This window comes from Fringilla coelebs, assembly GCF_963513975.1.
Source record: "Fringilla coelebs genome assembly, chromosome: 36".
NCBI lineage: Eukaryota > Metazoa > Chordata > Aves > Passeriformes > Fringillidae > Fringilla > Fringilla coelebs.
In genome coordinates this window covers 405,364-430,294 of record NC_140062.1, presented here as the reverse complement: position 1 = coordinate 430,294, position 24,931 = coordinate 405,364, and the positions used below count along the sequence as shown (strand labels likewise).

At 62.8% G+C, this 24,931-nt stretch overlaps 1 protein-coding gene across 1 annotated transcript in view; it reads left to right on the top strand.

Annotated features, from left to right (window-relative positions):
- Positions 1-23,389, top strand: part of LOC311164746 (glutamate receptor ionotropic, NMDA 2D-like) — a gene marked incomplete at both ends in the record, with an annotated part of 29,838 nt that extends 6,449 nt beyond the window's left edge. Inside the window, 17 exons of the mRNA XM_084224324.1 lie at positions 809-937; positions 996-1,429; positions 2,749-3,341; positions 6,340-6,454; positions 7,135-7,346; positions 8,298-8,454; positions 9,751-9,863; positions 10,033-10,082; positions 11,376-11,501; positions 12,850-13,079; positions 16,517-16,677; positions 17,494-17,681; positions 18,672-18,901; positions 19,709-20,168; positions 20,444-20,596; positions 21,040-21,152; positions 23,366-23,389. Coding sequence (XP_084080450.1) covers positions 809-937; positions 996-1,429; positions 2,749-3,341; positions 6,340-6,454; positions 7,135-7,346; positions 8,298-8,454; positions 9,751-9,863; positions 10,033-10,082; positions 11,376-11,501; positions 12,850-13,079; positions 16,517-16,677; positions 17,494-17,681; positions 18,672-18,901; positions 19,709-20,168; positions 20,444-20,596; positions 21,040-21,152; positions 23,366-23,389 — 3,488 coding nt within the window. The remainder of the gene's footprint in view (positions 1-808; positions 938-995; positions 1,430-2,748; positions 3,342-6,339; positions 6,455-7,134; positions 7,347-8,297; positions 8,455-9,750; positions 9,864-10,032; positions 10,083-11,375; positions 11,502-12,849; positions 13,080-16,516; positions 16,678-17,493; positions 17,682-18,671; positions 18,902-19,708; positions 20,169-20,443; positions 20,597-21,039; positions 21,153-23,365) is intronic.
- Between the last annotated feature and the right edge of the window lie 1,542 nt (positions 23,390-24,931).

Here is a 24,931-nt window from a genome sequence, read left to right as displayed (position 1 = left end):
CCTCCCCTGGTGCTGGGAGTTACTGGTGGTTACTGGTGAGCACTGGTGGACACCAGTATCTCCATGTCTGACCCTAACCTGGTGCTGGGGGGTTACTGGTGGTTACCGGTGGGTACTGGTGGTTACTGGTGAGCACTGGTTGGCACTGGTGGGCACTGATATCTCCATGTCTGACCCTCCCCTGGTGCTGGGGGTTACTGGTGGTTACTGGTGGGCACTGGTATCTCCATATCTGAGCCTCCTCTGGTGCTGGGGGGTTACTGCTGAGCACTGGTGGTTACTGGTGGTTACTGGTGGGCACTGGTGGGCACTGATATCTCCATGTCTGACCCTCCCCTGGTGCTGGGGGTTACTGGTGGGTACTGGTGGGCACTGATATCTCCATGTTGAAGACTCCTCTGATGCTGGGGGGTTACTGGTGGTTACTGGTGGGCACTGATATCTCCATGTTGGAGACTCCTCTGATGCTGGGGGGTTACTGGTGGTTACCGGTGGGCACTGGTGGGCAGTTACTGGTGGGTACCAGTGGGCACTGGTGGTTACTGGTGGGCACTGGTGGGCAGTTGCTGGTAAGTACCAGTGGGCACTGGTGGACACTGGTGGTTACTGGTGGGTACTGGTTGGCAGTGGTGGTTACTGGTGGTTACTGGTGAGCACTGATGGTTACTGGTGGTTACTGGTGGTTACTGGTGGGCACTGGTGGGCACTGGTGGGTACTGGTGGGCACTGGTGGTTACTGGTGGGCACAGGTGGTTACTGGTGGTTACTGGTGGTTACTGTGGTTACTGGTGGTTACTGGTGGGCACAGGTGGTTACTGTGGTTACTGGTGGTTACCGGTGGTTACTGGTGGTTACTGGTGGGCACAGGTGGTTATTGGTGGTTACCGGTGGTTACTGGTGGGCACTGGTGGTTACTGGTGGTTACTGGTGGTTACCGGTGGGCACTGGTGGTTACCGGTGGCAGGGGTGACCCGGTCCCCGCCGTGTCCCCGCAGGCCGCAGCGGCGGAGGCGCGATGAGCCCCCCGGTCCCCGTCCCCGTCCCCGCCGGCAGGATGCTGCTCGCCCTGGCCCTGGCCTGCGCCAGCCCCTTCCTGGAGCCGCCGGCGGCGCCGCGCCGGACGCTCAACGTGGCCGTGATCCTCAGCGGGGCCTCCTACGGCCCCGCCGGGCCCCGCCTGGCGCCCGGAACCTTCCGGAACTTCTCTCTGGACGTGAACCCGGTGGGGGTGGTGCTGAACGACACCAACCCGCGCAGCCTGATCGTGCGGCTGTGCGACGTGCTGTCCTCGCTGCGCATCCACGGCGTCGTCTTCGAGGACGACACGCGCTCCGAGGCCGTGGCGCAGATCCTGGACTTCATCTCGGCACAGACCTCCGTGCCCATCATCGGCGTCAACGGCGGCTCCGCCATCGTCCTCACGCCCAAGGTGACGCCCCCAGGTGACCCCGAGCGCGTTTAGGGATGCCCGAATGTCCCCTGATGGATTTGGAACCGACCGGCTCTCCTCAATGCGGCTGTCGCCAACCCCAGCCCTGGCTAGGGTCACCCAACTGTCCCCAACTGTGTCCAGAGCCACCCAGCTGTCCCCAACACAACCCCAGCCATGTCTTGTGTCACCCAGCTGTCCCCAGCCTAATCCCAACTGTGTCTAGGGTCACCTGAATGTCCCCATCTGTGTCTAGGGCCACCTGAATGTCCCCAACCATGTCTAGGGTCACCTGAATGTCCCCAACCCAACCCCAACCATGTCTAGGGTCACCTGAATGTCCCCAACCATGTCTAGGGGCACCCAACTATCCCCAGCTGTGTCTAGAGCCACCTGAATGTCCCCAACCATGTCTAGGAGCACTGAACTGTCCCCAGCTGTGTCTGGCATCACCTGAATGTCCCCAACCATGTCTAGGGGCACCCTACTGTCCCCAGCTGTGTCTAGGGTCACCTGAATGTCCCCAACCCAACCCCAACCATGTCTAGGGTCACCTGAATGTCCCCAACCACGTCTAGGCGCACCCAACTGTCCCCAACTGTGTCTAGAGTCACCTGAATGTCCCCAACCATGTCTAGGGGCACCCAACTGTCCCCAACTGTGTGTAGGGTCACCTGAATGTCCCCAACTCTATCAAATCCCAACTGTGTCTAGAGTCACCTGAATGTCCCCAACCCAGCTGTCCCCAAGCCCCAACCGTGTCCAGTGTCACCCAAACATCCCCAACCCCGTGTAGATCCACCCAGCCGTCCCCAACCCCATGGTCCCCAAACCCCAACCCCGTCCCATCCCCACCTGACCATCCTCAACCCAACTGCCCCTAACCCCAACCACGTGACCCAACTGTCCCCAACTGTGTCTAGGGCCACCTGAATGTCCCCAACCATGTCTAGGGGCACCCAACTGTCCCCAAACTGTGTCTGGGACCACCTGAATGTCCCCAACCCAACCCCAACCATGTCTAGGGGCACTGAACTGTCCCCAGCTGTGTCTAGAGTCACCTGAATGTCCCCAACCCAGCTGTCCCCAAGCCCCAACCGTGTCCAGTGTCACCCAAACATCCCCAACCCCGTGTAGATCCACCCAGCCGTCCCCAACCCCATGGTCCCCAAACCCCAACCCCGTTCCATCCCCACCTGACCATCCTCAACCCAACCGCCCCTAACCCCAACCACGTGACCCAACTGTCCCCAACGTGATTGTCCCCACCCTGTGTCCCCCACCCCCCCACGCCCTCCCCATCCCCCCCCTCACCACAGGAGAAGGGCTCCACCTTCCTGCAGCTGGGCTCCTCCACGGAGCAGCAGCTCCAGGTGATCTTCGAGGTGCTGGAGGAGTACGACTGGACGGCCTTCGCCGTGGTCACCACGCTGCTGCCGGGCTACGAGGACTTCGTGGACTACGTGGAGGTGCTGACCGACAGCAGCTTCATCGGCTGGGAGCACCGCGGCGTGGTCACCCTCAACCTGACCGACGACCCCGAGGGCGCGCGGACGCGCCGGCAGCTGCGCGAGGTGACGGCGCAGATCCGCCTGCTCTACTGCTCGCGCGACGAGGCCGAGGCCGTCTTCCGCGCCGCCCGCGACGCCGGCCTCACCGGGCCCGGCTACATCTGGTTCGTGGTGGGCACCAACCTGGGGGGCAGCGAGCAGCTGCCCGAGCACGTGCCCGCCGGGCTGTTCGCCGTGCTGTCGGCCGGCTGGCGCGACGACCTGCAGCACCGCGTGCGCAACGGCGTGGCCATCGTGGCCAAGGGCGCCGAGGCGCTGCTGCGCGACTACGGCTTCATCCCCGAGTTCAACAACGACTGCCGCGCGCCCAACGTCACCCAGATCAACGACAACCTGCACAGGTGGCGCCGCTCGGGGCGGGCGGCGCTGCGGCGGGGCGGCGGGTGGGGTTTGGGGACGTTGGGGAGGTGCTGGTGGCTCTAGATGGGGTTGGGGTTAGGTTGGGGACAGTTTGGGGGGTGGCAGGTGGGGTTTGGGGACTTTGGGGAGGTGCTGGTGGCTCTAGATGGGGTTGGGGTTAGGTTGGGGACAGTTTGGGGGGTGGCAGGTGGGGTTTGGGGACTTTGGGGAGGTGCTGGTGGCTCTAGATGGGGTTGGGGACGCTCAGGTGGCTCTAGATGGGGTTGGGGACACTCAAGTAGCTCTACACATGGTTGGGGTTAGGTTGGGGACACTCAGGTGGATCTAGATGGGGTTGGGGTTAGGTTGGGGACAGTTTGGGGGTGGCAGGTGGGGTTTGGGGACTTTGGGGAGGTGCTGGTGGCTCTAGATGGGGTTGGGGACACTCAGGTGGCTCTAGACATGGTTTTAGTCATGGTTGGGGTTGGGTTGGGGACAGTTTGGGGTGGTGACAGGTGGGGTTTGGGGGTGTTGGGGAGGTGCTGGTGGCTCTAGATGCGGTTGGGGACACTCAGGTGGCTCTAGATGGGGTTGGGGACACTCAGGTGGCTCTAGACATGGCTCTAGACATGGTTGGGGTTAGGCTGGGGACAGTTTGGGGGGTGGCAGGTGGGGTTTGGGGATGTTGGGGAGGTACTGGTTGTTCTAGACGTCGTTGGGGTTAGGTTGGGAACAGTTGGTGTGGGGTCACTCAGGTATCTCTAGACGTGGTTGGGGTTATGTTGGGGACAATTGGGTTGGGGACAATTGGGTTGGGGACAGTTGGGTTGGGATCATTCAGGTGGTTCTAGACATGGTTGGGGTTAGGCTGGGGACAGTTGGGGTGGTGACAGTTGGGGTTTGGGGGTGTTGGGGAGGTGCTGGTGGCTCTAGACATGGTTGGGGTTAGGTTGGGGACAGTTTGGGGGGTGGCGGGTGGGGTTTGGGGATGTTGGGGAGGTACTGGTTGTTCTAGACGTCGTTGGGGTTAGGTTGGGAACAGTTGGTGTGGGGTCACTCAGGTATCTCTAGACGTGGTTGGGGTTATGTTGGGACAATTGGGTTGGGGACAATTGGGTTGGGGACAGTTGGGTTGGGATCATTCAGGTGGTTCTAGACATGGTTGGGGTTAGGCTGGGGACAGTTGGGGTGGTGACAGTTGGGGTTTGGGGGTGTTGGGGAGGTGCTGGTGGCTCTAGACATGGTTGGGGTTAGGTTGGGGACAGTTTGGGGGGTGGCAGGTGGGGTTTGGGGACTTTGGGGAGGTGCTGGTGGCTCTAGATGGGGTTGGGGACGCTCAGGTGGCTCTAGATGGGGTTGGGGACACTCAAGTAGCTCTACACATGGTTGGGGTTAGGTTAGGGACACTCAGGTGGATCTAGATGGGGTTGGGGTTAGGTTGGGGACACTCAGGTGGATCTAGATGGGGTTGGGGTTAGGTTGGGGACAGTTTGGGGGTGGCAGGTGGAGTTTGGGGACGTTGGGGAGGTGCTGGTGGCTCTAGACATGGTTGGGGACACTCAGGTGGCTCTAGATGGGGTTGGGGACACTCAGGTGGCTCTAGACATGGCTCTAGACATGGTTGGGGTTGGGTTGGGGACAGTTTGGGGGGTGGCAGGTGGGGTTTGGGGGTGTTGGGGAGGTGCTGGTGGCTCTAGACATGGTTGGGGTTAGGTTGGGGACAGTTTGGGGGGTGGCAGGTGGGGTTTGGGGATGTTGGGGAGGTACTGGTTGTTCTAGACGTCGTTGGGGTTAGGTTGGGAACAGTTGGTGTGGGGTCACTCAGGTATCTCTAGACGTGGTTGGGGTTATGTTGGGGACAATTGGGTTGGGGACAGTTGGGTTGGGGTCATTCAGGTGGTTCTAGACATGGTTGGAATTAGGTTAGGGACAGTTGGGTGACCCTAGACACGGTTGTGATTGGGGTTTGGTTGGGTTGGGGACAGTTGAATGCCACCAGCCATGGTTGTGATTGGGATTTGGTTGGGTTGGGGACAGCTGGGTGGCCCATGCTCAGGGCTGGAGGCAGTTGCACTGAGATCCATTTGGGGACATTCAGGTGACCCTAAACATGCTCGGGGTCAGGCTGGGGACATTCAGGTGACCCCAGACACTCAACGGGGTCGGGTTGGGGACAATCAGGTGACCCTAAACATGCTTGGGGTGGGGTTGGGGACATTCAAGTGACCCTAAACACTCATCAGGGTCAGGTTGGGGACATTCAGGTGACCCTAAACACACTCGGGGTCAGGCTGGGGACATTCACGTGACCCTAAACATGCTCAGGGTTGGGTTGGGGACATTCAGGTGACCCTAAACATGCTCGGTGTGGGGTTGGGGACATTCAGGTGACCCTAAACATGCTCGGTGTGGGGTTGGGGACACTCAGGTGACCCTAAACACGCTCAGGGTCGTGCTGGGGACATTCAGGTGACCCTAAACATGCTCGGTGTGGGGTTGGGGACACTCAGGTGACCCTAAACACGCTCAGGGTCGTGCTGGGGACATTCAGGTGACCCTAAACACGCTCAGGGTCGTGCTGGGGACATTCAGGTGACCCCAGACACTCATCAGGGTCGTGCTGGGGACTTTCAGGTGACCCTAAACATGCTCGGGGTCAGGCTGGGGACATTCAGGTGACCCTAGACACGCTCAGGGTCAGGCTGGGGACATTCAGGTGACCCTAAACATGCTCGGGGTCAGGTTGGGGACATTCAGGTGACCCTAGACACGCTCAGGGTCAGGCTGGGGACATTCAGGTGACCCTCAACACACTCGGGGTGGGGTTGGGGACAATCAGGTGACCCCAGACACTCTTTGGGGTCAGGTTGGGGACATTCAGGTGACCCTCAACACACTCGGGGTGGGGTTGGGGACAATCAGGTGACCCCAGACACTCTTTGGGGTCAGGTTGGGGACAATCAGGTGACCCCAGACACTCATGGGGGTCCTGTTGGACAGGTACTTCATGAACATCACGTGGGGACAGAAGGATTTCTCCTTCAACGAGGACGGGTACCTGGTGAACCCCTCGCTGGTCGTCATCTCCCTCAACAAGGAGCGCAACTGGGAGGTGGTGAGTGTCACCATGGGGACAGGAATGTCACCATGGGGACAGGGATGTCACCCATGCAGACAGGGATGTCCCCAGAGCGCCCGTCTGCTCAGCGTTGGAGTTCCGGGCACGGTGACAATGCCACCACAGGGTGCCCAGGGCTTGGGGCCATCTGCTCTTCACTCCTCCTCCCGCTGTCACACTGCGTTGTCACAACAACATGGTGGCACCCGGGGGTGGCGGTGACACCTGGGCAGTGACGGGGACACGGCTCGGCCTCCTGCTCTGTCACAGTGGTCCTGTCATTGTCCCCAGCAGTAATGTCCCATCACGGTGACACCTTGTCCTCTTCCCCACCATTTCCCTACCACTGTGACAGCATCATTGTCCCCAACGGTGACACCCTGACACAGTGACATTTCCTCTGCCTGTTACCCACTGTCATTGTACCTAGCAGTGACACCTTGCCACGGTGACATCCCATCACGGTGACACCTTGGACTGTCACCCTCTGGGTGTCCCCACGTGTCCCCCCAGGTGGGCAGCTGGGAGCAGCAGGTGCTCAGGCTCAAGTACCCGGTGTGGTCACACTGTAGGAGGTGACATTGTAGGTGGTCACACTGTAGGTGGTGACACCTTGGCCTGTCACCCTCTGGGTGTCCATCCCCACCTGTCCCCACGTGTCCCCACGTGTCCCCCAGGTGGGCAGCTGGGAGCAGCAGGTGCTCAGGCTCAAGTACCCGGTGTGGTCGCGCTACGGGCGGTTCCTGCAGCCCGTGGAGGACGGGCGGCACCTGACGGTGGCCACGCTGGAGGAACGTCCCTTTGTCATCGTGGAGAACATCGACCCCGCCACCGGCACCTGCATCCGCGACTCCGTGCCCTGCCGGCGCCAGCTCAACCGCACCGCCAGGTGGGGACACCTGGGACACCTGGGGGACAGCTGGGGGACAGCTGGGGGACAGCTGGGGGACACCTGGGACAGCTGGGGGTGGCACTGCCAGGTGGGGGACACCTGGGATACCTGGGACAGCTGGGGGACACCTGAGACAGCTGGTGGACAACTGGGACACCTGCGGGACAGCTGGGGGTGGCACTGCCTGGGTGAAGGGACACCTGGGACAGGTGGGGGTGGCACTGTCCCCCTGGAGGTGACACTTTGACCATGGCAGTGTCCCCAGCAGTCTGGGGATGTCCCCAAGGCCCTGAAGGTGTCCCCAGCAGTCTGGGGGTGTCCCCAAGACCCTGAGGGTGTCCCCACCACTTTGGGGGTGTCCCCAAGGCCCTGAGGGTGTCCCCAAGACCCTGAGGGTGTACCCACCACTTTGGGGGTGTCCCCAAGGCCCTGAGGGTATCCCCAGGACCTTGGGGGTGTTACCAAGGCCCTGAGAGTGTCCCCAAGGCCCTGAGAGTGTCCCCAGGACCCTGGGGGTGTCCCCAAGGCTCTGAGGGTGTCCCCAAGGCCCTGAGGGTGTCCCCACCACTTTGGGGGTGTCCCCAAGGCCCTGAGGGTGTCCCCAAGACCCTGAGGGTGTCCGCAGCAGTCTGGGGGTGTCCCCAAGACGCTGAGGGTGTCCCCAAGACCCTGAGGGTGTCCCCAGCACTTTGGGGGTGTCCCCAAGGCCCTGAGGGTGTCCCCAAGAGCTTGGGGGGTGTCTCCAAGGCCCTGAGGGTGTCCCCAAGAGCTTGGGGGGTGTCCCCAAGGCCCTGGGAGTGTCCCCAAGAGCTTGGGGGTGTCCCCAGGACCCTGAGGGTGTCCCCAGCACTTTGGGGGTGTCCCCAAGGCCCTGAGGGTGTCCCCAAGGCCCTGAGGGTGTCCCCAGCAGTCTGGGGGTGTCCCCACCACTTTTGGGGTGCCCTGCAGCCCCCCTCCCTTTGAGAAGAAGTGCTGCAAAGGTTTCTGCATCGACATCCTGAAGCGCCTGGCGCGGGCCCTGGGCTTCACCTACGACCTTTACCTGGTCACCAACGGCAAGCACGGCAAGAAGATCGACGGCGTCTGGAACGGCATGGTGGGGGAGGTGGGACCCCCAAAAACACCTCCCTGCACCCCAAAAATGCCCCTTTGTGCCCCAAAAATACCCCAAACTCACCATGGAGACCCCGTGGTTATGGGGGCTGGGAAGAGACCCCCAGGGTGGGCAGACAAGGAGGGGATGGGGGGGAGGTGGGACCCCCAAAAACACCTCCCTGCTCCCCAGAAATACCCCTCTGCACCCCAAAAATACCCCAAAACCCACCATGGGCATTTCATGGGGATGGGGGCTGGGGAGAGACCCCCAGGGAGGGCATGGGGGAGAGTTGGGGCCCCCAAAACCCACCATAGACACCTCATGGTGATGGGGGCTGGGGAGAGACCCCCAGGGAGGGCAGACAAGGAGGGGATGAGGGGGAGGTGGGACCCCCAAAAACATCTTCCCACACCCCAAAAATACCCCTTTGTACCCCAAAAATACTCCTCTGCACCCCAAAAATACCCCAAAACCCACCATGGACATTTCATGGTGATGGGGGCTGGGAAGAGACCCCCAGGGTGGGCAGACAAGGAGGGGATGGGGGGGAGGTGGGACTCCCCAAAAACACCTCCCTGCTCCCCAAAAATACCCCTCTGCACCCCAAAAATACCCCAAAATCCACCATGGACACCCCATGGGGATGGGGGCTGGGGAGAGACCCCCAGGGAGGGCATGGGGGAGAGTTGGGGTCCCCAAAACCACATCCATGTACCCCAAAAATACCCCAAAACCCACCATGGACACTTCATGGTGATGGGGGCTGGGGAAAGACCCCCAGGGTGGGCAGACAAGGAGGGGATGGGGGGGAGGTGGGACCCCCAAAAACACCTCCCTGCTCCCCAGAAATACCCCTCTGCACCCCAAAAATACCCCAAAACCCACCATGGGCATTTCATGGGGATGGGGGCTGGGGAGAGACCCCCAGGGAGGGCATGGGGGAGAGTTGGGGCCCCCAAAACTACATCCATGTACCCCAAAAATACCCCAAAACCCACCATAGACACCTCATGGTGATGGGGGCTGGGGAGAGACCCCCAGGGAGGGCAACCAAGGGGGCGATGGGGGGGAGGTGGGACCCCCAAAAATACCCCTTTGTACCCCAAAAATACTCCTCTGCACCCCAAAAATACCCCAAAACCCACCATGGACATTTCATGGTGATGGGGGCTGGGGAGAGACCCCCTCTGGGTCAAGAAGAACCCCCATCAGGAGGCCAGGGAGGGCATGAGAGGACCCCAAAAATGTCCCCATACCACACCCTCGGTGGCCACACCCCCTCTGACCACGCCCCGCCCCGCCCAGGTGTTTTACCGCCGCGCCGACATGGCCATCGGCTCCCTGACCATCAACGAGGAGCGCTCCGAGATCATCGACTTCTCCGTGCCCTTCGTGGAGACCGGCATCAGCGTCATGGTGTCCCGCAGCAACGGCACCGTGTCCCCCTCCGCCTTCCTGGGTACCCCAAAAACCCCAAAATCCTGATTGGGATCCCCAAAATCCCGATTGGGATCCCCAAAATACCGATTGGGATCCCCCAAATCCCCAAAATCCCAACTGGGATCCCCCAAACCCAACCGGCATCAGCGTCATGGTGTCCCGCAGCAACGGCACCGTGTCCCCCTCCGCCTTCCTGGGTACCCCAAAAACCCCAAAATCCCCATTGGGATCCCCAAAATCCTGATTGGGATCCCCAAAATCCCGACTGGGATCCCCCAAACCCAACCGGCATCAGCGTCATGGTGTCCCGCAGCAACGGCACCGTGTCCCCCTCCGCCTTCCTGGGTACCCCAAAAACCCCAAAATCCCCATTGGGATCCCCAAAATCCTGATTGGGATCCCCCAAATCCCCCAAATCCCAACTGGGATCCCCAAAATCCTGATTGTGATCCCCCAAATCCTGATTGGGATTCCCCAAACCCCAACTGGGATCCCCCAAACCCAAGTGGGATTCCCAAAATCCCAACTGGGATCTCCCAAAACCCAAATGGGGACTCCCCCATGTCCCCGATGTCCCCTGATGTCCCTGATGTCCCCAATGTCCCCGCAGAGCCATACAGCCCGGCCGTGTGGGTGATGATGTTCGTCATGTGTCTCACCGTGTGTCTTCGAATGTCCCCATGTCCCCTGATGTCCCCTGATGTCCCCAATGTCCCTCATGTCCCCTGATATCCCCGATGTCCCCATGTCCCCGCAGAGCCCTACAGCCCGGCCGTGTGGGTGATGATGTTCGTCATGTGTCTCACCGTGTGTCCCCCCGTGTCCCTGATGTCCCCAATGTCCCCTGTGTCCCTATGTCCCCTGATGTCCCCAATGTCCCCTGTGTCCCCATGTCCCCTGATGTCCCCCATGTCCGCTGATGTCCCCCATGTCCCCTGATGTCCCCGATGTCCCCATGTCCCCGCAGAGCCCTACAGCCCGGCCGTGTGGGTGATGATGTTGATCATGTGTCTCACCGTGTGTCCCCCAATGTCCCCATGTCCCCTGATGTCCCCAATGTCCCCTGATGTCCCCCGATGTCCCCAGTGTCCCCTGATGTCCCCAATGTCCCCTGATGTCCCTGATGTCCCCGATGTCCCCATGTCCCCGCAGAGCCCTACAGCCCGGCCGTGTCGGTGATGATGTTCGTCATGTGTCTCACCATGTGTCCCCCTGTGTCCCCATGTCCCCTGATGTCCCTGATGTCCCTCTGTGTCCCCATATCCCCTGATGTCCCCGATGTCCCCTGATGTCCCCAATGTCCCCATGTCCCCGCAGAGCCCTACAGCCCGGCCGTGTGGGTGATGATGTTCGTCATGTGTCTCACCGTGTGTCCCTCTGTGTCCCCATGTCCCCTGTGTCCCCAATGTCCCCTGAGTCCCTGATGTCCCCAATGTCCCCTGATGTCCCTGATGTCCCCTGATGTCCCCGATGTCCCCATGTCCCCGCAGAGCCCTACAGCCCGGCCGTGTGGGTGATGATGTTCGTCATGTGTCTCACCGTGGTGGCCGTCACCGTCTTCATCTTCGAGTACTTCAGCCCCGTGGGCTACAACCGGAGCCTGGCCAGCGGCCAGCGTGAGTCACTCGCTGTCCCCGTGTCACCCCCGTGTCACCCCCGTGTCACCCCCGTGTCACCCCCAGTGTCCCCCAGGACTGGGGAGCTCCACGTTCACCCGTGACAAATCCATCGGCTGCTCTGGGCGTTGATGGGGTCCCCTCGTCCCCTTGTGTCCCTCCCAGTGTCCCTTTGTGTCCCCTTGTGACCCTCCCAGTGTCCCCTTGTGTCCCCTTGTGTCCCTCCCAGTGTCCCCTGTCCTTGGGTGACCCCAAGTGGCCTCAGGTGACCCTGTCCTCTGTCCCCCCCCCACCATCAGTGTGTCCATCGGGCTGCTCTGGCCATTGGTGGCACCTTGTCCCTGTGTGACCCCATGGTGTCCCCTGTCCCTGTGTGACCCCGTGTGCCCCCAGGTGACCCTGTCCCGCTGTCCCCTGTCCCCCAGGCGCGGGTGGCTCCACCTTCACCATCGGCAAGTCCATCTGGCTGCCATTGGTGTCACCTGTGTGACCCCATGGTGTCCCCTGTCCCTGTGTGACCCCAGGTGACCCCGTGTGACCCCAGGTGACCCTGTCCTGCTGTCCCCTGTCCCCCAGGTGCGGGTGGCTCCACCTTCACCATCGGCAAGTCCATCTGGCTGCCATTGGTGCTGGTGTCCCCTGTGTGACCCCATGGTGTCCCCTGTCCCTGTGTGACCCCGGGTGACCCTGTGTGACCCTGGGTGACCCCAGGTGACCCCGTGTGACCCCAGGTGACCCTGTCCCGCTGTCCCCTGTCCCCCAGGTGCGGGTGGCTCCACCTTCACCATTGGCCAGTCCATCTGGCTGCCATTGGTGCTGGTGTCACTTGTGTGACTCCGGGTGACCCCAGGTGGCCCCGTGTGACCTCAGGTGACCCTGTCCTGCTGTCCCCTGTCCCCCAGGCGCAGGTGGCTCCACCTTCACCATTGGCAAGTCCATCTGGCTGCCATTGCTGTTGGTGTCACCTGTGTGACCCCATGGTGTTCCTTGTCCCTGTGTGACCCCAGGTGACCCTGTGTGACTCCAGGTGACCCTGTCCCACTGTCCCCGGTCCCCCCAGGCACGGGTGGCTCCACCTTCACCATTGGTGTGTCCATCTGGCTGCCATTGCTGTTGGTCCCTGTCCCCTGTCCCTGGCTGTCCCTGTGTGACCCCAGGTGACCCCAGGTGACCCCAGGTGACCCTGTCCCGCTGTCCCCTGTCCCCCAGGCGCGGGTGGCTCCACCTTCACCATTGGCCAGTCCATCTGGCTGCCCTTGGTGCTGGTGTCACTTGTGTGACTCCGGGTGACCCCAGGTGGCCCCGTGTGACCCCGTGTGACCCTGTCCTGCTGTCCCCTGTCCCCCAGGCGCGGGTGGCTCCACCTTCACCATCGGCAAGTCCATCTGGCTGCTGTGGGCGCTGGTGTTCAACAACTCGGTGCCGGTGGAGAACCCCAAGGGCACCACCAGTAAGATCATGGTGCTGGTCTGGGCCTTCTTCGCCGTCATCTTCCTCGCCAGCTACACCGCCAACCTGGCGGCGTTCATGATCCAGGAGGAGTACGTGGACACCGTGTCTGGCCTCAGCGACCGCAAGGTGACACGCGGGGACACCGTGGGGACATCAGGGAGACACTGAGGGGACAGCGCGGGGACACTGTGGGGAGACCAGGGGGACATCAAGGACACACTGAGGGGACACCATGGGGACACTGTGGGGCACCAGGGGGACAGCATGGTGGCACTGGGGGGACATCAGGGGGACACCATGGGGACATTGGGGGGGCACTGTGGGACACCAGGGAGACACTGAGGGGACACTGGGGGAACAGTGGGGGGGACGTTGTGGGGACATTGTGGGGACACTGTGAGGAGACCAGGGGGACATCAGGGAGACACTGAGGGGACACCGTGGGGGTAACAGTGGGGGGGACACCGTGGGGACACTGTGGGGCACCAGGGGGACACCAGGGAGACATGGGGGGGACATCAGGGGGAAACCATGGGGACATTGGGGGGACACCAGGAGGACACCGTGGGGACACCGACAGGAGACTGGGGGGACACTGAGGGGACACTGTGGGGACATTGTGGGGAGACCAGGGGGACATCAGGGAGACACTGAGGGGACACCATGGGGACATTGTGGAGAGACCAGGGGGACAGCAGGGAGACACTGAGGGGAGACTGTGGGGACACTGTGGGGACATTGGGGGGAGACCAGGGGGACACCATGGGGGGACATCAGGGAGACACTGAGGGGACACTGTGGGGACATTGTGGGGACATCGGGGGGAGACCAGGGGGACACTGGGGGGACACTGAAGGGACACCGTGGGGACACTGTGGGGACATTGGGGGGACATCGGGGGGAGACCAGGGGGACACTGAGGGGACACCGTGGGGACACTGTGGGGACAGTGGGGGGGACACCGTGGGGACACTGTGGGGCACCAGGGGGACACCAGGGAGACACTGGGGGGACATCAGGGGGAAACCATGGGGACATTGGGGGGACACCAGGAGGACACTGTGGGGACACCGACAGGAGACCGGGGGGACACTGAGGGGACACTGTGGGGACATTGTGGGGAGACCAGGGGGACATGAGGGAGACACTGAGGGGACACCATGGGGACATTGTGGGGAGACCAAGGGGACATCAGGGCGGCACTGAGGGGACACCGTGGGGACACCATGGGGACACTGTGGGGTACCAGGGGGACACCAGGGAGACACTGGGGGGACATCAGGGGGAATCCATGGGGACATCGGGGGGACACCAGGAGGACACTGGGGGGACGCCGACATGAGACCAAGGGGACACTGAGGGGACACTGGGGGACACCAGGGGGACATCGGGGAGAGACCATGGGCACACCAGGGGGAGACCAGGGTGACACTGGGGGGACACTGGAGGGACACTGGGGGACACAGCCCGAAAACCAGGGGGACACTGGGGGACACCAGGGGGACATCGGGGAGAGACCATGGGCACACCAGGGGGACACTGGAGGGACACTGGGGGACACAGCAGGGGGACATGGTGGGGACACCAGGGTGACACTGGGGGACACTGAGGGGACAGTGGGGAGAGCAGGGGGGAGTTTTTGGGCATTCCCATGGATTTTTGGGGTTCCTGAGGGGATTTTGGGGGGATTTTGGGGCACAGTCCCAGAAGCAGCAGCCCCTGAAGTTCAGGAGATGCTCTTGGGGCTGTGGTGTCACTTCTGGGTGTCACTTTTGGGTGTCACTTTTGGGTATTTTTGGGTCCCTCTTGGCCCAGGTGTGTTTTTACCCGTTCCCACGGATTTTTTTGGGGCGTTTGATGCGATTTCGGGGTGTTTGGGGCGCAGTTCCAGCGGCCCCAGGAGCAGAACCCCCACTGAAGTTCATGGTGGTGTTTTTGGGATTGAGGTGCCACTTTTGGGTGTCACTTTTGGGTATTTTTGGCTCCCTCTTGTCCCAGTGTGTTTTCACCCGTTCCCACGGATTTTTTGGGGTGTTTTATCTGATTTTGGGGTGTTTGGGGCGCAGTTCCAGCAGCCCCAGGAGCAGCACCCCCTGAAGTTCGTGGTGGTGTTTTGGGGCTGTGGTGTCACTTTTGGGTGTTTTTGGCCATTCCCACAGATTTTTGGGGTTCCTGAGGTGATTTTTTGGGGTTCCTGATGTGATTTTGGGGTGTCTGATGTGATTTTTGGGGTGTTTTATCTGATTTTGGGGTGTTTTGGGTGCAGTTCCAGCAGCCCCAGGAGCAGCACACCCTGAATTTCATGGTGGTGTTTTTGGGGCTGTGGTGTCACTTTTGGGTGTCACTTTTGGGTATTTTCGGGTCCCTCTTGGCCCAGGTGTGGTTTTGCCCGTTCCCATTAATTTTTGGGGTTCCTGATGTGATTTTTTGGGTGTTTTATCCAATTTTGTTGGGCGCAGTTCCAGCGGCCCCAGGAGCAGCACCCCCAGCTGAAGTTCATGGTGGTGTTTTTGGGGCTGTGGTGTCACTTTTGGATGTCACTTTTGGGTATTTTTGGGTCCCTCTTGGCCCAGGTGTGTTTTCGCCCATTCCCATGAATTTTTGGGGTGTTCTATGTGATTTTTGGGGTGTTTTGGGTGCAGTTCCAGCAGCCCCAGGAGCAGCACCCCCTGAAGTTCATGGTGGTGTTTTTGGGGCTGTGGTGTCACTTTCAGGTGTCACTTTTGGGTATTTTTGGCTCCCTCTTGGCCCAGGTGTGGTTTTGCCCGTTCCCATTAATTTTTGGGGTTCCTGATGTGATTTTTGGGGTGTCTGACGTGGTTTTGGGGTGTTTTATCGGATTTTGGGGGGATTTGGGGCGCAGTTCCAGCGGCCCCAGGAGCAGCACCCCCTGAAGTTCATGGTGGTATTTTGAGGCTGTGGTGTCACTTTTGGGTATTTTCGGGTCCCTCTTGGCCCAGGTGTGGTTTTGCCCGTTCCCATTAATTTTTGGGGTTCCTGATGTGATTTTTGGGGTGTTTTATCTGATTTTTGGGGTGTTTTGGTGCAGTTCCAGCGGCCCCAGGAGCAGCACCCCCTGCTCAAGTTCAGGAGATGTTCTTGGGACTGTGATGTCACTTTCAGGTGTCACTTTTGGGTGTCACTTTTGGCTCCCTCTTGGCCCAGGTGTGTTTTTGCCCATTCCCATGAATTTTTGGGGTGTTTTATCTGATTTTTGGGGTGTTTGGGTGCAGTTCCAGCGGCCCCAGGAGCAGCACACCCCATTGAATTTCGTGGTGGTGTTTTTGGGGTTGAGGTGTCACTTTTGGGTGTTTGGTGGGTGCCAGGTGTGTTTTTGCCCATTCCCACGGATTTTTTGGGGTATTTTATCTGATTTTGGGATGTTTTGGGCGCAGTTCCAGCGGCCCCAGGAGCAGCACCCCCTGCTGAAGTTCAGGAGGTGTTGAGGGCACGGTGTCACTTTTGGGTGTCACTTTTGGGTCCCTCTTGGCCCAGGTGTGTTTTTGCCCATTCCCATTAATTTTTGGGGTGTTTTATCTGATTTTGGGGGTTTTGGGGTGCAGTTCCAGCGGCCCCAGGAGCAGTACCCCCCGCTGAAGTTCGGGACGGTGCCCAACGGCAGCACGGAGAAGAACATCCGCAGCAATTACCCGGCCATGCACAGCTACATGGTGCGCTACAACCAGCGCGGCGTGGAGGACGCGCTGCAGCACCTCAAAACGGGGTAAAAACGGCCGGAATCGGGAAAAACGGGGGGGACGGGGGAAAACGGGGGGGAAATGGGGAGAAATGGGGGGGAAATGGGGGGGAATGGGGGGAAAATGGGGGAAAATGGGGCATGGGGGGGAAAATGGGGTAAAAATGGCGGGAAATGGGAAAAATGGGGGAGAAATGGGGGGAAAATGGGGTATGGGGGGAAAAATGGGGGAAAATGAGAAAAAAGGGGAAAAAGTGGGAAAATGGGAAAAATGGGGGGAAATGGGGGGGAAACGGGGTAAAAATGACAGGAAACGGGGAAAATGGAGGGAAATGGGGAAAAAATGGGGTACAAGGGAAAAAAAGGGGGAATGGGCAGAAAAAATGGGAGAACTGGGGAGGGGTCTGGGGGTGTGGTCCGGGATGGGAGGAGCCTGGGAGGGGGGGATTTATGATATGTGGGCGTGGTTTTTGGGTGGGCGTGGCATATGATAGGAGCAAATAGAGGCAGGGCCTTTGGGGAGGGGCTTAAAGGGATTGGGGTGGGGCTTTATGGCAGTGGGCGGAGCCTGATAGAAATGGGCGGGGTTGGTGTGTAATTTATCCAATGGGTGTGGCTTTGTGGGCGTGGTTTGGATGCCGGGTTATCGTATGTGGGTGGGGCTTAGTGCACAGGTGAGGCTGTGGGCGGAGCCTGTTGTGCATGGGCGTGGCTTACAGCCTGTGGGCGGAGCATAGGGGGCAGGGTTAAGCGCACAGGTGATGCCGTGGGCGGGGCTTTATGATCTATGGGCGGGGTCTTCGAGCGGTGGGCGTGGCTAAAGCGGGTGGGCGTGTCCCGCAGGAAGCTGGACGCCTTCATCTACGACGCGGCCGTGCTGAACTACATGGCCCGCAAGGAGGAGGGCTGCAAGCTCGTCACCATCGGCTCGGGGAAGGTCTTTGCCTCCACGGGCTACGGCATCGCCCTGCAGAGGGGATCCCGCTGGAAGCGCCCCGTGGACCTGGCCCTGCTCCAGCTCCTGGGGGATGGTGGGTTTGGGGGGGTTTTGGGGTGTTTGGGGGGGTTTTGGGGGGTCTTTGGGGGGTTTTGGGGTCCCTACGGCATCGCCCTGCAGAGGGGATCCCGCTGGAAGCGCCCCGTGGACCTGGCCCTGCTCCAGCTCCTGGGGGATGGTGGGTTTGGGGGGGTTTTGGGGTGTTTGGGGGGGTTTTGGGGGGTCTTTGGGGGTTTTGGGGTCCCTACGGCATCGCCCTGCAGAGGGGATCCCGCTGGAAGCGCCCCGTGGACCTGGCCCTGCTCCAGCTCCTGGGGGATGGTGGGTTTGGGGGGGTTTTGGGGGTTTTTGGGGCGTTTTGGGGGTCTTTGGGGGGTTTTTGGGGGTTTTAGGGGGTTTTGGGGTCCCTACGGCATCGCCCTGCAGAGGGGATCCCGCTGGAAGCGCCCCGTGGACCTGGCCCTGCTCCAGCTCCTGGGGGATGGTGGGTTTGGGGGGGTTTTGGGGTGTTTTAGGGGGTCTTTGGGGGATTTTTGGAGGGTCTTTGGTGAGTTTGGGGGTCCTGGGGAGGTCCTGGAAGGGTTTTCGACCTTCTAACACCTTCTAATGACCCCTCAGCCTACCAAGATGACCCCAAACTCCCCAAAATGACCCTCCAACACCCTAAAATGACCCCTCCACCTCCCAAGATGCCCCCAAACCCCCCTGAGATGCCCCAAAACCTCCTGAGATGCCTCCAAACCCTCAAGGAACTTCTCTAGGAGCTCTGGGAACCCCTCCAAGACCCAAAGAGTTCCTCCAAACCCCCCTGAGATGCCCCCAAACCCCTCTGAGATGCCCCAAACCCCCCTGAGATTCCCCCAAACCCCCCTGAGATGCCCCAAACCCCCCTGAGATTCCCCCAAACCCCCCTGAGATTCCCCAAACCCCCCTGAGATGCCCCCAAACCCCCCCTGAGACGCCCCCAAACCCCCCCGAGGCGCCCCCCAGGCCCCCCCTGACCCCCGTCCCTGCCCCACCCCAGACGAGATCGAGATGCTGGAGCGGCTCTGGCTGTCGGGGATCTGCCACCAGGAGAAGCTGGAGGTGATGAGCAGCAAGCTGGACATCGACAACATGGCCGGGGTGTTCTACATGCTGCTGGTGGCCATGGGGTTGAGCCTGCTGGTCTTCGCCTGGGAGCACCTGGTGCACTGGAAACTGAGACACCTGGGCACACCTGGGCGGCTGCGCTGCCTGCTGGCCATCAGCAGGGTACGGGGACATGGGGACACTGGGGGGACTGGGGACACTGGGGACATTGGGGGGCACTGGGGGGACTGGGGACAGTGGGGACATTGGGGACACTGGGGACATTGGGGACATTGGGGTGCACTGGAAACTGAGACACCTGGGCACACCTGGGCGGCTGCGCTGCCTGCTGGCCATCAGCAGGGTACGGGGACATTGGGGACACTGGGGGGACACTGGGGGGCTTGGGGACATTGGGACATTGTGAGGGCATGGGGACATTGGGGACACTGGGCACATTAAGGACATTGGGGGACTGGGGACATTGGGGACAGTGGGGACATTGGGGGGCTTGGGGACACTGGGGGAATGTTGGGACATTGAGGGATGTGGGGACACCGGGGGCATTGGGAACATTGTAGACAGGGGGACATTGGGGATATTGGGGGGACTGGGGGGATGTGGAACATTGGGGGCATTGGAAACATTGGGGACAGGGGGACATTTGGGGACATTGGGGGGCTTGGGGACACTGGGGACATTGGGGGATTGGGGACATTGGGAACATTGGGGACATTGGGGAATGGGGGGACGTGGGGACAAGAGGGGAACATGGGAACACTGGGGGGATGTGGGGACATTGGGACATGGGGGGATATTGGGGACATTGGGGACATCAGGGAATGAGGGGACGTGGGGACATTGGGGACAAAGTGGATGCGGGGACATCATGGACGGGGGCACACGGGGACATCGGGGGGACATCAGGGCACAGGGTGGGGACACGCACAGCCCCCCCCCCAATGCCACCGTGTCCCCTGTCCCCCCCAGGGCATGTACAGCTGCTGCAGCGCCGAGGATCCCCCCACGCCCCCCGCCCACGCCCTGCGCGCCCCCTGCGCGCCCCCCCCTCCCCCCACGCCCCCCGCCCTCCCCACCCCCACCCCCCCCCCGCGACCGCCGCCCCCCCCCCGAGCGCTGGCGCCCCCTCCCCCGCCGGGGCCCCCCCCCCCGACTCCTTCCACCGCTTCTACGGCCCCATCGAGCCGCAGGGCCTCGGCCGGGCGGGGGGCGGCCGCTCCCCTCCCCCCCGCACGCCCCCCGCCCGCTACGCGCCCCCTCCCCCTCCCCCCCCGGACCCCTTCACCCCGCCCTGGCCCCGCCGCCCCCCCCGCGGCCTCTACGAGCCCCTGGCGGGGGGAGGGGCGGCGGGGGGAGGGGGGTCACCGCGACCGCGACGACCCCGACCCCCCGTTCGCCTACGCGCGCTTGGCCTACGAGGACGAGCGGAGCCCCCCCGCGCCCCCCCGGGAGCGGCCCCGCCGCCCCCCCCCCCGCGGCACCGGCACCGGCGGCGGCGACCCCGAGGCGCAGCCGCTGCTGCGGCCCCGCCCCCACCCCCACCTGTGCCGGGGACACCCCCACCTGGCGCCCCTCCCCCACCACGCCCCTCCCCCCCCGCTGTACCCCGACATCTCCGACTCGGACTCGGAGGGATGCGAGGCCGCCCCTCCCCCGCCCCCCGCCGCCCCTTCCTCCGCCGGGCCCCTCCCCCACCCCCCGCAGACGCCGCCGCCCCTCCCCCACTCGGCGGGGCCGCCCCTCCCCCCGCCGTGCTGGTGCGCCCCCCCCCCCCCACCACCCCCTCCCCTATTTCTGCACCGTGCCCGGCCGGGAGCGCGGACCCCTCCCCCCGCCGCCCCCCCCGGGGCGCTGCTGGTCGGCCGAGAAATTGGGGGGGGGTCCCTGGGGGGGTTACGGGGGGGGGTGGGGCAGCCTGGAGTTTTTGGGGTCCCCCCCGCCGCCCCACCCCCCGCACTACGCGCCCCTCCCCCCGCTGCCCCCCCGCTGCCGCAGCTGCTCGGCCGAGCGGCTCCGGGACTGGGAGGGGGGCGGGGGGCGCTGGGGAGGGGGGCTCGGAGCCCCCCCCGGGGGGTTTTGGGGCGGGGGTCCCTGGGGGGGGTTTTGGGGGGTGCCCCCCCCGCCCCGCCGGCACGGCCCCCCCTGCGCGCGCCGCCCCCCCCCGGCCTCGCGCAGCCTCGAGGACCTGAGCGCCTGGGGGGGGGGAGGGGCGGGGGGAGGGGCCTGGGGGGCGGGGCTGTGGGGGGCGGGGCTGTGGGGACCCTCCCCCCATCACCACCCCCACCCCCACCCCCCCCGAGGGGCTCCGTCCCCTCCCCCACCCCCCCACCACAGCTGCGGGGGGGGGCGCGGGGGGGCGGAGCCGCTGGGGGCGAGGAGAGGCTCCGCCCACTTCTCCAGCCTCGAGTCCGAGGTATGACCGGGGGGGAGGGGCAGGGGGGGACACCCTGGGGACACCCCTGGGGACAGAGGGGACATCCCGAGGACACTCCTGGGGACACCCCTGGGGACAGAGGGGACATCCCGAGGACACCCCTGGGGATGGAGGGGACACCCTGGGAACACCCTCAGACACCCTGGGGACAGAGGGGACACCCTGGGGACACCCTGGGGACACCCCTGGGACAGAGGGGCCATCCCAGGGACACCTCTGGGACAGAGGGGACATCCCAGGGACACCCCTGGGGAAAGAGGGGACACTCCTGGGACAGAGGGGACACCCCTGGGACAGAGGGGACACCCTGGGGACATCCCTGGGACAGAGGGGACACCCTGGGTACAACCCTGGGGACAGAAGGGACACCCTGGGGACACCCTGGGGACAGAAAGGACACCCTGGGGACATCCCCAGACACCCTGGGTGCACCAAGACACCCTTGGGGACACCCCCACGGCCCTTGGGGACACTGTGGTGGCCCCCGCGGTGACAGCGAGGACACGGAGGGGCCCCCCCGGCTCCTGAGGTGACACCAGCGAGGACAAGGACACGGCGGGTGGCACCTGATGTGACAACGGGGACAAGGAGGCGCCCACGGGGACAAGGACACGGAGGGTCCCTGCGGTGACACCGAGGAGGAGGAAGATGTCACCCAGGTGACAGCGGGGACAAGGCCAGGTCCCCATGGAGTGGCACCCACAAGGACCCACGGTGACACCGGCAGGGACAAGGACACAAGGACAGGTCCTGGTGACAGCAAGGACACGGACACGTCCCTGAGGGGACAATGGCGAGGACAAGGACTGGTGGCACTCGTGGGGACAGCGAGGACACGGACGGGTCCCCGTGAGGTGGCACCAGGAGGACAAGGACAGCTCGGTGGCACCGAGGTGACAAGGATGGGGACAGTCCCCACAGTGTCACCAGGGAGGCCAAGGACAGCTCGGTGGCACCGAGGTGACATGTGGCACTGATGAGGACGGTCACCAGGCTGGACAAGTTTTGTCCCTAAAGTGCCACCACGAACACGAGCCGTGTCCCCAAAGGTGACACCAGGGCCACCAAGAGAGCCCCAGGGGACAGCTCGGGGTGTCCCTGTCAGCACAGGTGACACCAACCAATGCCTGTCCCCACGAGTGACATCAGTGCACTGTGGGTGGCACTGTGACCCCATGGGTGGCACTGTGACCCCGTGGGTGACACCAACCAATGCCTGTCCCCACGAGTGACATCACAACACTGTGGGTGGCACTGTGACCCTGCAGGTGACACTGTGACCCCACAGGTGGCACTGTGACCCTGTGGGTGACACCGTGACCCCGTGGGTGGCACCATGTCCCCGCAGGTGACACTGTGACCCTGTGGGTGACACCGTGACCCCGTGGGTGGCACCATGTCCCCACAGGTGACACTGTGACCCTGTGGGTGACACCATGTCCCTGTGGGTGACACCGTGACCCCACGGGTGACACCAACCAATGCCTGTCCCCACAAGTGACATCACATCGCTGTGGGTGGCACTGTGACCCCACAGGTGGCACTGTGACCCCGCAGGTGACACTGTGACCCTGTGGGTGGCACCATGTCCCTGCAGGTGACACCAACCAATGCCTGTCCCCACGAGTGACATCACATCACTGTGGGTGGCACTGTGACTCCACGGGTGACACTGTGACCGTGCAGGTGGCACTGTGACCCCGTGGGTGACACTGTGACCCTGTGGGTGACACCATGTCCCTGTGGGTGACACTGTGACCCTGCAGGTGGCACTGTGACCCCATTGGGGTCCCGCAGGTGACACTGTGACCCTGTGGGTGACACCGTGACCCCGCAGGTGACACCAACCAATGCCTGTCCCCACGAGTGACATCAGTGCACTGTGGGTGACACTGTGACCCCATCAGGGCCCCGTGGGTGACACTGTGACCCTGTGGGTGACACATCCCCATGGGTGACACCATGACCGGATAGGTGACACCACGTCCCAGTGGGTGGCACTGTGACCCCACAGGTGACCCCGCCGCCACGGAGGCCACGCCTGGTCCCCAAGGGTGACTCTGTGACCTTGCAGGTGGCACTGTGACCCTGTGGGTGACACTGTGACCCTGTGGGTGACACCGTGACCCTGTGGGTGACACTGACCCCACAGATGACACTGTGACCCTGAGGGTGACACTGTGGCCCTGCAGGTGACCCTGCAGGTGACACTGTGACCCCGCAGGTGACACTGTGACCCCACAGATGACACTGTGACCTGAGGGTGACCCCAAAGGTGAAACTGTGACCTCACAGGTGACACTGTGACCCTGTAGGTGACCCCGTGACCCCACAGGTGACACTGTGACCCTGAGGGTGACCCCAAAGGTGGCACTGTGACCCCACAGGTGACCCTGCAGGTGACCCCACAGGTGACACTGTGACCCTGTAGGTGACCCCACAGGTGACACTGTGACCCCACAGGTGACACTGTGACCCTGTAGGTGACCTCACAGGTGACACTGTGACCCCACAGGTGACACTGTGACCCCTCCCCCCGAGGACCCCACGGCGTCCCCTCCCCCAGCCCTGGGGGTGGCACCGCGCGGGCGTTGGGGACACTCCTGTCCCCCCCCGTGCTGTGGGGGATGGGCTGGCACCATCCGCTGTCCCCTGTGTCCCCAAGGCCGCCCCTCCCCCGCCCCGCTGCTGCCGGAGTTTTTAATTAATGAATTCATTAATGAATTAATTAACGGGGGGGAGACGAAACTGTGAGTGACGGTGACGCCGTGACACCGGTGACGCCGTGACATCGCCGCACCGCGACTGTGACACCGGGGCCACCCGCGGCCCCGCCCCCGCCCTGCCCCTGTCACCCCCTGCCCTGTGTCCCCATGGTCCTGTGTCCCCATGGCCCTGTGTCCCCATAATGTCCCTGTCACCCCCCCCGTGTCCCCAATATCCCTGTGTCCCCATAATGTCCCTGTCACCCCCTCCCCCGTGTCCCCATGGCCCTGTGTCCCCACAATGTCCCTGTCACCCCCCCTGTGTCCCCCCATGGCCCCGTGTCCCCACAATATCCCTGTCACCCCCATGTCCCTGTCACCCCCCCAATGTCCCTGTCACCTCCCCTGTGTCCCCACAATGTCCCCATCATCCCCGTGTCCCTCCCTCCCCCCAATGTCCCCGTGTCCCCACAATGTCCCTGTCACCCCCCCATGTCCCTGTCACCCCCTGTCCACTCCCCCATCCCCATGGCCCTGTCACCCCCCAATGTCCCTGTTTCCCCCCATGTCCCTGTCACCTCCCCAGTGTCCCTGTCACCCCCCTGTCCTTGTCACCCCCATGTCCCTGTCACCTCCCCAGTGTCCCTGTCACCCCCTCATGTCCCCCCTGCCATGTCCCTGTCACCCCCCTGTCCCTGTCCCCCCCAAAGTCCCCATGTCCCTGTCCCCCAATGTCCCTGTTCCCCCCCAATGTCCCCGTGTCACCCCAATGTCCCCATGTCCCTGTCACCTCCCCAATGTCCCTGTCACCCCCGCGTCCCTGTTCCCCCCCAATGTCCCCGTGTCACCCCAATGTCCCCATGTCCCTGTCACCCCCCACTGTCCCCGTGTCCCTGTCCCCGTGTCCCAGCCCCGCCCATCCAATAAAGAGCTTTTCTATTCCTGCTGCAGCCGGACAGACGGACACCAGAGGGACACCAGAGGGACAGAGGGGCAGGGGAGGGACAGAGGGACATGGGAGGGGACAGAGGGACACCAGAGGGACACGGGAGG